Below are 13,421 nucleotides of genomic sequence, written 5' to 3'. Positions count from 1 at the left end.
GAAAATTATTCTCGGCTCACTGACTGCAAAGAAACAGGTTACAGGCTTAGGCAGCTTGCTGCCCTATGTTTACTCCTATGCCAGCACCCACTGTCTTGATGCCTACAGCTTTGGACTGAATCTTGAAATCAGACAGGGTAACTCTTCCAACTCTGTTCCCCACCCCCACCTCCAAACTGTCAGGATACTCTAGGTTCTTTGCACTTCCATGTAAATTGAATCAGCCTGTCAATTTCTACACACACACATACACAAGCAAAACTCAATAGCATTTTGAGTGAGGAGGATGCATTCAATCTACAAATCGATTTTGGGAGAATTCACCTCTTAACAATGTCGTCTTTTCTGATCCAAGAACACGATACAGTGCTCCGCTTATTTAGGTGTTCTTTGACTTTTCACAACAAATTTTTTTTGTCGTAAGTATATATATACGTCTTGCACATACTTCGTTAAATTTATCCCCAAGTTTTTCATGATATCTCATGCTATTGTAAATGTTTTCTTAATCTCATTTTCCATTTTTTTTGTTGCTAGTAAACAAACAACGGACTTTTGTGTATTAATCCTGACTTCTTGCTAAGCTTGCTAATTTTAGTACCTTTTTAGTAGAATCCTTTAGATAGACAGTAGGCACATCAAAAGTGCTCACAACTGCTGCATTAGGAAAATCAATTAAACACAATGATAGCAATTCATATCCACTAGAATGACTATAATCAAAAAGATACTTACAAACACTGGCAAGGATATGGACAAACAGCAATGCTGATACATTGCTAGTGGGGATGTAAATGATTCAGCCACTTTGGAAAGTAGTATGGCAGTTTCTTACAAAGTTAAACATACATTTGCCATATGACCCGGCAGTTATAATCCTATATATCTACCCAAGAGAACTGAAAACATGTCCACACAAAGACTTGGATGGAAATGTGTACAGTGGCATTATTCATAAAACCCTAAAACTAGAAACAATGCAAATGTATATCAACTGATAGATGAATAAGCAAAACGTGATCCATCTGTACCACTGAGTATTTAGTCAGCAATGAAAAGGAACACACTTCTGGTACATGCTCAATCATGGATAAACCTCAAAATGGTATGCTAAGTGAAAGAAGTCAGACACAAGGGACTACAAACCACATGTCTCTGTAAGTCTACAGAGACAGGAAGTAGACGAACGGCTGTCGGGGTTTGGAAGGCAAAAGGTGCATGAGGGATCTTTTTTTTTTTTTTAAGTTTATTTATTTATTTTGAGATTGAAAGAGAGAGAAAGAGAGCGAGCGAGCGAGCGAGAGAGCAAGAGCAGGGTAGGGGCAGAGAGAGGCAGGGAGAGAGAATCCCAAGCAGGCTCCACGCCATCAGCACAGAGCCCAGTGCAGTGCTCGAACCCACGAACTGTGAGATTATGACCTGAGCCGAAATCAAGAGTCGGATGGTTAACCAACTGAGCCACCCAGGCACCCGGCATAAGGGATCTTTTCGGAGCAATGAAATGTTTGGAAACTGGACTGTGCTGATGGCTGTACAACTCCATACATTTACTAATCATCGCTGACACTTAAAATGCATATTTCATAGGATGTAAATTATACCTCGATAAAGCTGTTAAAGAAAACCTAATCCTGAGTGAAGAGTGGGTTTCAGAATGTTATATTCAGTATGACAGAATTAATTTAAATGTGAAAATACACACATACATCTCTATGTGGAAGCATAATATAGAAGTACAATACGAACACACACACTAGACACACACCCAAATCAGATACACTGGCTGCATCTGGGGAGGGAGAGGGACTAGGTCTGAGGAGCAGGACACAGAGAATTTTAACTGTATTTGCAATGTTTCAAACAACAATAAACACATGACAAAATGTTAACAATTGTCCATTTTGTGTGGTAGGTGCATGAATTTTCCCTGTTACTTATTTGAGACAGAGACAGAGACAGAGACAGAGACAGAGACAGAGACAGAGAGAGAGAGAGAGAGAGAAAGAGAACACGAACACACATGCACGAGCTGGGGGAAGGGGCCAAGAGAGAGAATCTTAGGCAGGCTCTATGCTCAGCGCGGAGCCCAACGCAGGGCTTGATCCCACGACCCTGGGATCGCGACCTGACCCAAAATCAAGAGTCGGACGGTCAACTGACTGGGGCCACCCAGGCACTCCTGAATTACTTTTTGTATTCCCACAGTTTTTTCAACCAAAAATCAAAACAAAACTAAATTAAACCCCAAAACCCGAAAGCAAACGTAAATGATTACCTAGTTCCTTCATTAATTTTAATTCCTTTATGGCTTTAATTCGAATCTCATACACCACCTAAAATAGAGAAATGAACTAGTGACTCTGCAGGAGAACAACGGGAGGGGACAGCATGAGGTCATCAGTGCGCACGTCAACAGGTTAGCTGCCTTACCAGTTACTGGGCAGGGTTTCGGCCTACTTGAAAAAAGATTTTTTTTTTTCTATCCCTGAAATTCATTTTCTATCTTCTACCAAGTTAAAAATAAAAACTCAGATCTTAATAGTTAAGATTTTACCAAACTGATGTTAACTGGGGCAGAAAGAAGACACTTATGGAAAAACTTAAAGCAATTCTAGCTACAAGGGCAAAAAGCTGAAAACCCACTAACCTTTTTAATGAGAGCAAACAAAAGAAAACAAAGTTAATGGTATTTGTTTATGTTAAGAATGACGAACTCAGGGCCAATGAGCATAGAAAATATAAAAATGTACAGTGCTAATCCAAGGGCACTATTTAAATCTGTTTAAATAATTTTATCTATATTGTTTTTTTTTTTTCTTTTTTCCTTTTTGGTTTAGGCTAATTGCCTCTAGGGCATAAAACTGGAAATTCAGTGGTAAAGTGATGTCAGCGATCACGGACAGGATCCTCCCAGCAGCGCCCCAGAAGGTGCCAAGAAGGGACAAGGACTGAATAACCAGGACTTCCCAAAGTCCTCACTTAGGGTCAGGATGGCAGGTCTCTCGAGCTTCAGGGCACCAGCCTTATCCTGTCCCCTCTACTGTACCAACAAATATTAATGCACCGTAAGAAATTAGAGTATTTAAAGAAAACATTCTAACAGGTTTCTTTTGATGTTATAGATAAAAAACCTCAATGAACTGAGAATATGTGAATATAAAAAAAGAGGTTTCCTGGAATGATGTTTAAGGAAATGAGGGTCACGGTCTTCAAGTGGAAAAGTGAAGAATTGCTTTGAAGAGCAGCTGGCTTTATACGGAGCACGGAGTATAATGCAGAGCAAATGAAGATCAACAACAACAACACAACACAAAAGTGAAACATACATGCCTGGTTTAAAAAAGAGAGAAAAGGTCATAGGAAAACAACATTTTATATTTATCGAAGCTGGCAGATTCCATGAACGAATTAAATAGGCAAATCCTATATTCTAACTCCAGCCTCTAGAGGGAAAAAACGGCCCATATTTTCTTGAAATAAATATGCCACTGACACAGGTAAACGAGCAGTAATCAAATGTTAGTAATAAAATGTTGACTTCCTCCCCCCTCCCTTTTTTTTATTAAAGTAGGCTCAACGCCCAACATGGGAGTTTGAACCCATGACCCTGAGATCGTGAGTCGCATGCTCTACTGACTGAGCCAACTGGGTGCCCCCAAAAGTTGATTTCTTTAGATCTAGAAGCCCACTGAGACAACTGTCCTGAAGATTTCGGGTACTGCTTTCCATGTCAAATTCTGTCCAACTAGAAAACCGTCCTCCAAACTTGAAGTGTAACCTACTCACTGTGTTCACAGTGGCTGATATTTTAACTTGCTTCTCCTCAGACTCCACCTCGCATAAATTTTGAACTTGGAGCCAGCTGGTCTCACTCGCACCAGTGAACCATTTCCCTTGTCTGAGCAGCAAACTGTAGGGAAAAAGACATTAAAAAAAAATGGGTTTTTACACAGCACTTCTACAGATCAGAAAGGATCGGAAAATTAACACTTTCCCTTATGCACTATTTCCAAAATTCCGCAGGCATCTCTGACGTGACTGACTGTAGGTAACCAGGGCGTACGGAGGTGGCTTTAAGAAAGCAGACTATGCTTCTAGGGCAGCGTTAGGCAGTAGGTCTACAGGGTCTGTATTCAGGACTCCAACTATTCTTTGGCTCATACAAATAACCTGGTGCCACGTTTTTCGTCTTGTGTGTTGCCACCGTTTTCAAAGAGAAGTGTCAGAGCGCTTAGACCTGCACCTGGAACCACCAGGGAAGCCGGCCCAGGGCACGGAGGCTCGGTCTTCGCTTCTCCGTTCCCCAAGTCCTAACACACATATGTTATTTTTCATAAAGGAACGTATAATAAACTTTTAAGTTAAATCAACAAAGTGTGGAAATAAATGCCTGGAAAACACTCGTCCCAAAGAGTGGTAGTGATAGATGTAATACAAAATAAAAGCAGTTCCGAGCGCCCTGTGTCACGGCCACCATTACTGATAATACGGAGCCTGTAATGTAAGCATATTTGCGGCACTGGTCAAGGAGCGAACTCATTTGTTGCTGGCAACCTCAAGTCCTCAGTAGACAGAAAGCTGGTGGGTGACGGTGCAGGACGCACTGACCACAGAAAAGCACCACAACCGACGTGGGTGACAAACGGAGAGATGCGGCACTTTGGAGCATCCGTGTGACTCATGGGGACCGAAGTTATAATTCCCCACATTAAGTGCCATATCTGGGCAGATGGGAGGGTCTCAGGAGTCAGAAAAAGGATTATGATGAAAACTGGAGTTGCCTTCTGGGAAACTTGTGACAAAATGGACAAATTTAGCTGTATCTTAATATCCTCCTCATGAAAAAATTCAGGAACTTTGTGAGAATGTGCCTTCGGTTTTGTAGTGAGTGCTAATCAGAACTGATTTGCGAAGATTCTGCTTTATAAAAAACTAGACTATATCTCATCTACACCTATATTATCGACCATACTTACTGGAAAAATTTAAAAAGAAAAAACCCATTTCAGTATCATCTTTCCTCCAAGCTGCCTAACCCAGAACACTCCTGTATACGGTGCACAGAACACGATGTTTAGAAACAAAAGGAAAATACTGAACTCTTACCATTATTAAAATAAAGCTTTAGAGTTCTAAGAGATAGAAAAACTATAATTAAAATTTCTTAAAAAGGAATTCTCTTATGTTTCAGCAAGCTACCTCTTATCATCTTTAGACTCCTGAACGAGAACCGAGCTCCCGTTCCCGAGGCCCTGTTCTCTGAACGTCTTCTTCAGATCTTCCTCAGGAATGGCGACCCAGTTCTCTTCCCCGACAGAGTCGGTGGTGCTGACGAAGAGGACGGCTACGGGCATTGCCAAGGCTGTGAGCACAGCCCGCACTTCTGCATTGGATGGGAACACATGTGGGGCCTCTACCAACTGCTGACACTTTTCCCCCTGGCTGCTTGCTGCGAGATGAAGAACATTTATGAGCACAGGCTCACAGTCGCTACCGGTTGGAATGTGGATGCCACCAACCTACGATGATACCAAGACAAGTGTTAGTATAGTTTCTATCTGCCACGATCAAGTCAACAGAACAACACAGTAAAAGACTACTCTTGAAGAATTCTCATTCTTTTTCAAGTGAAATACAGTTTTCACAAATGTCTTGTATATATCAGAAGAACAACTCTAGATTTTTCCATTGAAACTTTCTCTTAGCCATTTTTTACTTTCTAGGACAGAAATCTGGAGTGGAGACAGAGACGGACGAGTCCCCAGTAGTGGTAATAAAGCCTTGGGGGAAAAACAACAACAGAAAAAGAGCCTTGGAAATACAGGAGATGAACCAAGGGCAGTCCACTGAGTGGGTGAGACGTTCCTTGCCCCTTTCCTGACTTAGAAAACTCACTCTGCTCTCGTAGGGAACTCCTAGAACTCAGTGTAAGTATTTGCCCCCGTCTGAACTCCCTCAGGGAATATGCACAGATCCCTACTTCAGCACCCGGATCAATACAATTATTTACACGGAATGGAACGCATGAAGGACTATTTACTTTTGAATGGAGCATCTGGCTCGATGGAGGCACTCAATAAACGTCTCTTTAGCATATAACTAACACTGATTATACCTACAATTTATCAGACATTTCAGACTTTTTCTAAAATCTAGCTGCCTTCACATATGCTGAATAAAGTTTTTATTCAACAACTGAAAAAAACAGAACCATCACAAATATTTCTTCAATGTGTTTTTACCTCTACCCCATTCCATACAAAGATGTCTTCCCCATCCTCAATTTCCATTTCACACAGTGCCAGGTTATCTCCTAGGAAGAAGAGGCCATCAGTGAGACCATCTGTCATGATCACCAAAGACAACCTAACAAAAACAAAAACCTGAGACACTTAAATATTTGTTTGAAAAAGCATTCTCATAAAGGAAAATTAAGGAAAAGGCAGTCATAATATTATACTGGTATTATTTACTATTACTTTTATCTTAAATTTTTTTAAACATTTATTCATTTTTGAGACATAGACACATAGCACGAGCAGGGGAGGGGCAGAGAGAGGGAGACACAGAATCCAAAGCAGGCTCCAGGCTCTGAGCTGTCGGCACAGAGCCCGACGTGGGGCTTGAACTCACAGACAGTGAGATCATGACCCAAGCTGAAGTCAGACACTTAACTGACTGAGCCACCCAGGTGTCCCGATATTACGTTTATCTGTATTCTTCTCATCATACTCTTACGGTTGTTTTTTTTTTTTTCCATTTTATGTAAGCATTTCTGCACTGTTGTTATGTAAGCCTCCCGAGCACGAGAGCAGGGGAAGCACTGACCGTAATGAACACCGTACAGGAGTGAGCTTAGGCATCACATGGCCCGGGACCCAGCACTAATTAGCTATCTGTCCTGTGTGCCTCGTCCCCAAGCGTCAGTTTTCTTGTTTAGGAAATGGAGATAAAAGAATTTTGTGAAAATCAAAGGATACAATTTACAGAAAACTTATCTCAGTGTTTAGCACAGTGAAGTCCAAAATAAATGTCACTGCAGCTACTGCTATTACTATTGTTTTGTTGTTATTCACAGGTAGCAAATACTTTTAAGTTCTCAAAGTATTTTTGTCTGCTTTGCTACAAAATCTGTGGTAATACAAAAAAAAAAAAAAAAAAATCCAAAGCCTCTCAAAAACTTGTTTTGGTGGAGAGGTGCCCTTAATTTGAAAAAAAAATATAAACCACGTCTGTGCTAGCAGAATTCACACAGAACATAAATCAGATAAATTAGTTCTTTGAAAACCGACAATGTGATGATAGCCTAGTTAAGGAAGTAGCAAGTAGGGGGAGAGACCGGCTAAGAGAAGACAATCACAGAGGAGATGATCAAAATATAAATATATGAGATGAGTTGTCGTATTTCAGTTGTTTATCTTACCATCCAGCATCTGATAAACGTGAAGTCCTGCAGGAACAAGCTTTGCCACACTAAGCACCAGATCTCCTTCCCAAAATTCTAACAGCTACAGAATATTAGTGGAAGAAAACAGAACGATGGGAAGTAACATTAATTTCACATTTCCAGGTGAAAGAATCACACTGTGCAATTTTACATGTGTTTAGATGAAACGGGGAGCTAGCGAATGAATACACCCATCCCACCCAGCACCAAAGATGTGGCAAGAAGGCATCACTCGTTGCTAAATAAGCCAAATCCAAAGATGGCTAATCTCAGCCATTAGCGACCGGAGAATGCTGCATACGCAGTGAATGTGATGACCACCCCAACGACTGTACTTAATTCACGGGGAAGGCCACTTCCTCGGGAAGGCACACTGATAGCATGCCAGCCCAAAAATCTTTGTCCAAAGAGCAAGAATCATTCGTTTCACTAGCACTGTGCAGGGAAAAGCACACACCAACATTTTTGTTAACTTGAAAGGAATGTTTCCCACTATAAGTTCAAAAAGCAGCATTGCCAGTTTACAGAATAGTATCACCATGGATTTTTTTTTTTTTTTTAAGTTTCTAGACCTAAGACTCTGGGGACTGGTCATCTCACCAGGATAACATCGCCTGTAAGGGTCAGTCCTACTTCATTCCTCTCCACAATACCACAAGGTAGCTCCCTTAAAAAGAAATTTCCTCTTTACAGGTGATTAGTTAACTGAGTCAACCCTGCAGCCTCTTGCCAATGTCTTACCTCCAGAATAACAGAGATGTGCACTTAAAACACCAGAAAGCAGACTGCAGCAAATTTGAAACTTACGAAGGTGAAGAGGTCTTTTCCATCTGAAAGGTCCCCCTAGACGGGGTCCCCTTCCCAAACCTACCTGTAACAACACTGCCTGGACTGGCTCAGGAGTGAACTTTTAATGCAAAAATTCAGAAACACTAGGAAATTTCAGAAATCCTGATACGAATCCAACATTTAAATATCATTCAAATCCACTAAAGTTAAAAAAGACATTGGCCTGCTTTTCTTTGTACAAGAGGAAAATCAAGAGAAAGTGAATAATTTTGGGAACTGATAAGTGTTTTTTTTATTTTATTTATTTTGAGAGAGAGTGAGAGTGGGAGCATGAGTGGGGGAGGGGCAGAGAGCGAGGGAGAGAGATCCCAAGCAGGCTCCACGCTGCCACAGAGCCCCATGAATCATGATCTGAGCTGAAGAGTCAGATGCTTATAGACTGAGCCACCAAGGTGCCCTGGGAATTGATACATTTTTTCAGAAAATTCATTTATTCCTGCAAGAAATTAATGCCTACATTTTCTATTTCCCTTTTCCTTGAGTATGAGTAGGAAGTAGCACAAGGTGAAAAGGTGTGATTAAAAGGAAGGAAAGAGTAAGGAGACCAGGGCCTAGTTCTACCACAACCAGAAGCCCGACCGTACACAAGCCATTAGATGTTCCCAAACCACAATTTTTGCACCTGTAATATGGAGTTAGCTTACCCTGGGTTGCCGTGAGATTAAGAACCAGAGGACATGATCTACATGAAGGCACTGGAAGTAAAGTAAGCAGCACTGTTCTCAGTAAAGCACACCTGGACCGGTTACTCAGAGGAAATGACCGACGACAAGGCTCGTTTGTACTGCACACCAGGAGCGATTTTCCTTCACTGAAAAGCTTTAGTAATAATGCTATTCTCAGGGCGCCTGGGTGGCTCGGTTTGTCAAGCATCCGACTCTTGATTTCGGCTCAGTTCGTGATCTCACGGTTTATGGGTTTGAGCCCATCGGGCTCTGTGCTGACAAGTGTGGAGCCTGCTTGGGATTCTCTCTCCCCACTTCTCTCTGCCCCTCCCCTGCTTGCGCACTGTCTGGCTTTCTCTTTTTCCTTAAATTTTTTTTCTCTTAAAAAAAAATTTAAAACAACAAAACGCTCCGCTCTACTTAGGAAAGGGAGAAGTGTTAGATGCTTTTGTTTGCTTAGCTCTTGGTTTTGGGCAACATGCTCATCTTTATTTTTTTCTCCTCTTTTAACAAATAGTTTTCCAAAAAAGGGATAGTCTTATACTCTTTCTCCCCAGATAAAATATACCAGGCTTGATTCTCCCCCTGAAAACCTGCTGGCAGGACAGTGTGGGTCTCGGCATGCAGAAAAGCCTCTCTGAAAAATGTACACAGAGAGAACATCTGGGGCAACCCTCATGAAGTGGCAGCTGTAGGATTTTAAGTGGCTTTGCAAAAGAAATAGTTGTCTCCCAAACAGGGTTTTTGAAAAGGAGAGTCCAGCTTGAGACGGACCTTAATGTCTGAATTAGTAAGAGGAAGCAGGGCTAAATTACCTGCAGTATTGACTGTCGAAGATCTCCTAAAGTTTTTCTTTTATCAAAGGTGAAATCCCACGTGCTTTCTGCTTGAGAGACTGTCGGGTGCAGAGCCCCATTGAAGAAATGATAATGAGGGCCCAGGTGCAGATGCAATTCAAAACTATTGTTTGCAGAATCACATTCTGCCCTTTAAAGAGGCATAAAAAATACACAAATGCTAAGTTTTTATAACACTGTTTCATCCCCAAACAAAAATACTTGATTTACAATATAAATAAGTTCTCTATTCTACCTAATTATCACTAATGTCCTTTTCCTCCATGCTCCAAAAGTAACTCATTTTAGTCTCTCAATGAATAGCAAGTTTTCAGCTCTGCCACCGTGAATTCCAAGGAAAACGAATTTTAAGACACACTGTGCAATATTATTCTGAAAAAGTATCCACGCTCAGAATCTTCCAACCCTGAGACTACAGTTACAAATATGCTAGAAACCTCTTCCTGAGTGCGTTAAGTGCCAGATTTTTAAACTTCTGTCTCACCCTTACTTTCACTAGACCCCGTAGACTCTTCCGTAAAATATTCAGAGTGGATCTCAAGATCCTCCAGAGTCTACTCTCCCCAGGTTGAAGGTCCTCAGCTGCAGCCTGGTGCTGGCTGCTTTTCTCTGAATCCGCTCGGCTCCCCTAAGGCCAGTGCTGGCTACTCCACTCCTGGCAATCTGGCCAAGGGAGAGCTGGGTGAGGCCACTGCTCAGGTTCTCCAGACACAATTCTAATGTGGTCAAAGACAGCACTAACTTTTCTGATGGTCACATAAAAAAGCTTAGTGCTGGCTGGCTAAACCCGTTACGTTGTTGCTGCTGTTGCTCTGAACACCCACTGCTAATGTGCACCCATTCATGCAGGTTATCTTTCCCGTTTAAGATGTTTTACTCTAGGTTGTATATTTTTAGTGTCTTGATTTCCTTTGACAGCGGTTTGCCATTCAATCCATTTGCCACTTTTTTCCCCCCAGCTTCAAGTCAATGATAAAAATGCTGAACACATCCCTGCTACATAATGAGCCAGCCACGTGGAGGCCACGAGAACATCCACTTCCCTAACCCAATACCCCACTGACCCTGTCAGAGAGCAACTAAAGATCCAGTTTTTCAGGGTCCAAGCTGACACCTCAAAAGAGAACAGGAAATCATCAAGTTCTCACAAACCGCGCTTGGGATAACCCGTTATGGGTTTTTGCCAGAGAGTTTGAAGAATCCACATTCCTTCCTTTTACCCACCTTCGGTCTTCTGTCACTACGTGTCACTTCTCCACAACTAAAATAAGGAGGGGTGATTTTCACAGCGGGCTCTTTGTACCTAGAGCACCACCTGACAGGCCAGGATACAATTCATTTAGCATCCTGTGTGTTTACCAAGTTCTCCAGTGTTCCCAGGCTTCATCCCTACTCAGCAACGGCCATTCGTGTGACATGATTGCATTCGCTGTCACAGAGAAGGATCATTTCAAAGTAGAAGATACTCTCACTATAAAAATTCAGCAGCTACACAGACACTGGCATTAATTGACTTTTTTTTTCTTTTTAATTTTTCTGATTGAATACTTAAGACCTAAATTAGATCCTCATTGTCCAGAAAAACCACTCGAACTCTAAAAGTAGGTCAAACTCACCTTTTTCTTTGCAATTCAATGTTGGCCGCGTCCATTTCATTCAGCAAATGACCTGGAACCCCGTACCTTGGATTGGCTCGAGCTGTGGAAAAAACGTCATTAACTTGGGCTGACTACACGAACTCTGGTTGCTGGACACTTGGTAGCAGAGAAAAGGAGAAAGTGCTGGAAGCTAGGAAAGCTTGTACTAACTATCTCTGTGAACACGAACTTCTCATGGATCTAAGCTCTCCCATCTGAAAACCGAAAACATTACGACCAATGAAAGATACATGGCTCTTTAAGCCAAGCTAGTAGAAGGAGTCCATTGCTTTGATTCTCTTTAAATACACTTTTAAAAAAGAACACCCACTATCTTCTCCCTGATAACAAATGTAGTAACTGGTCACTGCAAAAATTCTGGAAAGTATTTTTCCAATATAAAAGAAATAGATATCACCTGTAATCCCATTCCCAAGAGATACTCCTAAAATTTATTATATATACTTCTGGTCTCTCTTCTATGTACCTGCGCAACGTGTCTGTACGTGCACACACACATGTGCGCACATACACACGCTTATTTAAAGTGACTGGCACTGTATTTAACAAATCTGTTACATGCTTTTTCATTTCACATTTGTGTTTCTCCAAAGTTTTAAATGATTGCACAGTAGTCCATTCTATAAATAGCAGAATTAATCTTACCAATCTTTTCTGTTAGACATTGGGGTGATTTCTAGTCATTATTATAAGATAATGGGAGTAACGAACATCTCTGACATCTTTGAACATCAATATTTATACACAACTCTGATTATTTCAAGACCAATTTGTAGAATTACTGGTTGAAGGTTTTTAAATACACATAACCTAATCGGTTATACTACTTTATATACCTAACCAGACCAAGTGCCAACTATCGAGAACAAGATTAGCAGAAACATTTTACTTGGCAGGAAAAAAGTGGCGTCTCACTGCCGTTTCAATGCCTGGTTTTTGATTATGAGTTAGGCTGAATTTGTTTTTCCTTCACTTTATTGGTTGCTCTTCTTCTTTTGTACATTTGCTTATTTATAGCCTTTTCCCAATTTTCTATTAAGCACAATGGAATATACACGAGAGCACTCTGCAGACTGGAAATAAATGTCATATATTTTCCTGTTTCCCACAGGGCTTGTCATTTGCCTTTTAGATTATTAAATGTTTGTAACATTTTTCCTTAAATTTTCTTTTTTTCCTTTTAAGCTTAGAAAGGTCTTCTCTACCTTAAGATCAGAAAATATATGAGGCGCCTAGGTGGCTCAGTCAGTTAAGCGAACGACTTCAGCTCAGGTCAGGATCTCACGTTTCACGAGTTCAAGCCCCACATCAGGCTCAGTGTGGACAGCCCAGAGCGTGGAGCCTGCTTTGGGTTCTGTCTGTCTGTCTGTCTCTCTCTCTCTCTCTGCCCCTCCCCCACTTGCACTCTATTGCTTTCTCAAAAATAAATGAGCATTGAAAAAATTAAAGAAAGAAAAAGAAAATATGCTTATACATTTTAAGGTTCCCTTTTAACAAAAACATTAAAGGAACTCGAATTTCATTCAAGCGACGAATACAGTCACTTGATTACACTGCTAATTCAAGTGATTAGTAGTTTACTTCCAGCTCTATTTCTTGCGTGATTTCCCTTTCCTCCCATTTAGCTGAAAAGTTACCTTACCACGGGTTAAAACCTTAAAAACCCTGGACGGGTATCTGGGCTAGCTCTACTCCAGTGATCTGCCCACCTCTCCACATTAAGCACTGTGCTGTCTAACTGCTGGAGCTTTTACAAACAGGTTTTTACTGATGGAGTAAGTTCCCTTCAGTAGGTCCTGCGTCAGTTTCCGTTAACTCACCTCTCTGGGTGAATTTAGAATCATTTTGCCATGTTCCATCCCTTTACTCCCCCCAGAAGTCCATTAAGATTTCAGCCAGATCTTTATTCAATTCATAAGCTAACTAGAAAACTATCATTTAGTAC

At 41.2% G+C, this 13,421-nt stretch overlaps 1 protein-coding gene across 8 annotated transcripts in view; it reads right to left on the bottom strand.

Moving 5' to 3' along the window:
• USP40 (ubiquitin specific peptidase 40) overlaps nucleotides 1-13,421 on the bottom strand; it is an 88,171-nt gene that overhangs the window by 35,122 nt on the left and 39,628 nt on the right. For all 8 annotated transcript variants that reach the window (XM_049614643.1, XM_049614644.1, XM_049614642.1 and 5 more), the window contains 7 exons: nucleotides 11,435-11,516; nucleotides 9,777-9,948; nucleotides 7,424-7,508; nucleotides 6,243-6,313; nucleotides 5,200-5,519; nucleotides 3,787-3,910; nucleotides 2,276-2,333 (listed from right to left, as the gene is read on the bottom strand). In XM_049614643.1, coding sequence (XP_049470600.1) covers nucleotides 2,276-2,333; nucleotides 3,787-3,910; nucleotides 5,200-5,519; nucleotides 6,243-6,313; nucleotides 7,424-7,508; nucleotides 9,777-9,948; nucleotides 11,435-11,516 — 912 coding nt within the window. The remainder of the gene's footprint in view (nucleotides 1-2,275; nucleotides 2,334-3,786; nucleotides 3,911-5,199; nucleotides 5,520-6,242; nucleotides 6,314-7,423; nucleotides 7,509-9,776; nucleotides 9,949-11,434; nucleotides 11,517-13,421) is intronic.

This window comes from Panthera uncia, assembly GCF_023721935.1.
Source record: "Panthera uncia isolate 11264 chromosome C1 unlocalized genomic scaffold, Puncia_PCG_1.0 HiC_scaffold_3, whole genome shotgun sequence".
NCBI classification, from domain to species: Eukaryota; Metazoa; Chordata; class Mammalia; order Carnivora; family Felidae; genus Panthera; species Panthera uncia.
This window is presented reverse-complemented; position numbering and strand designations above follow the sequence as displayed.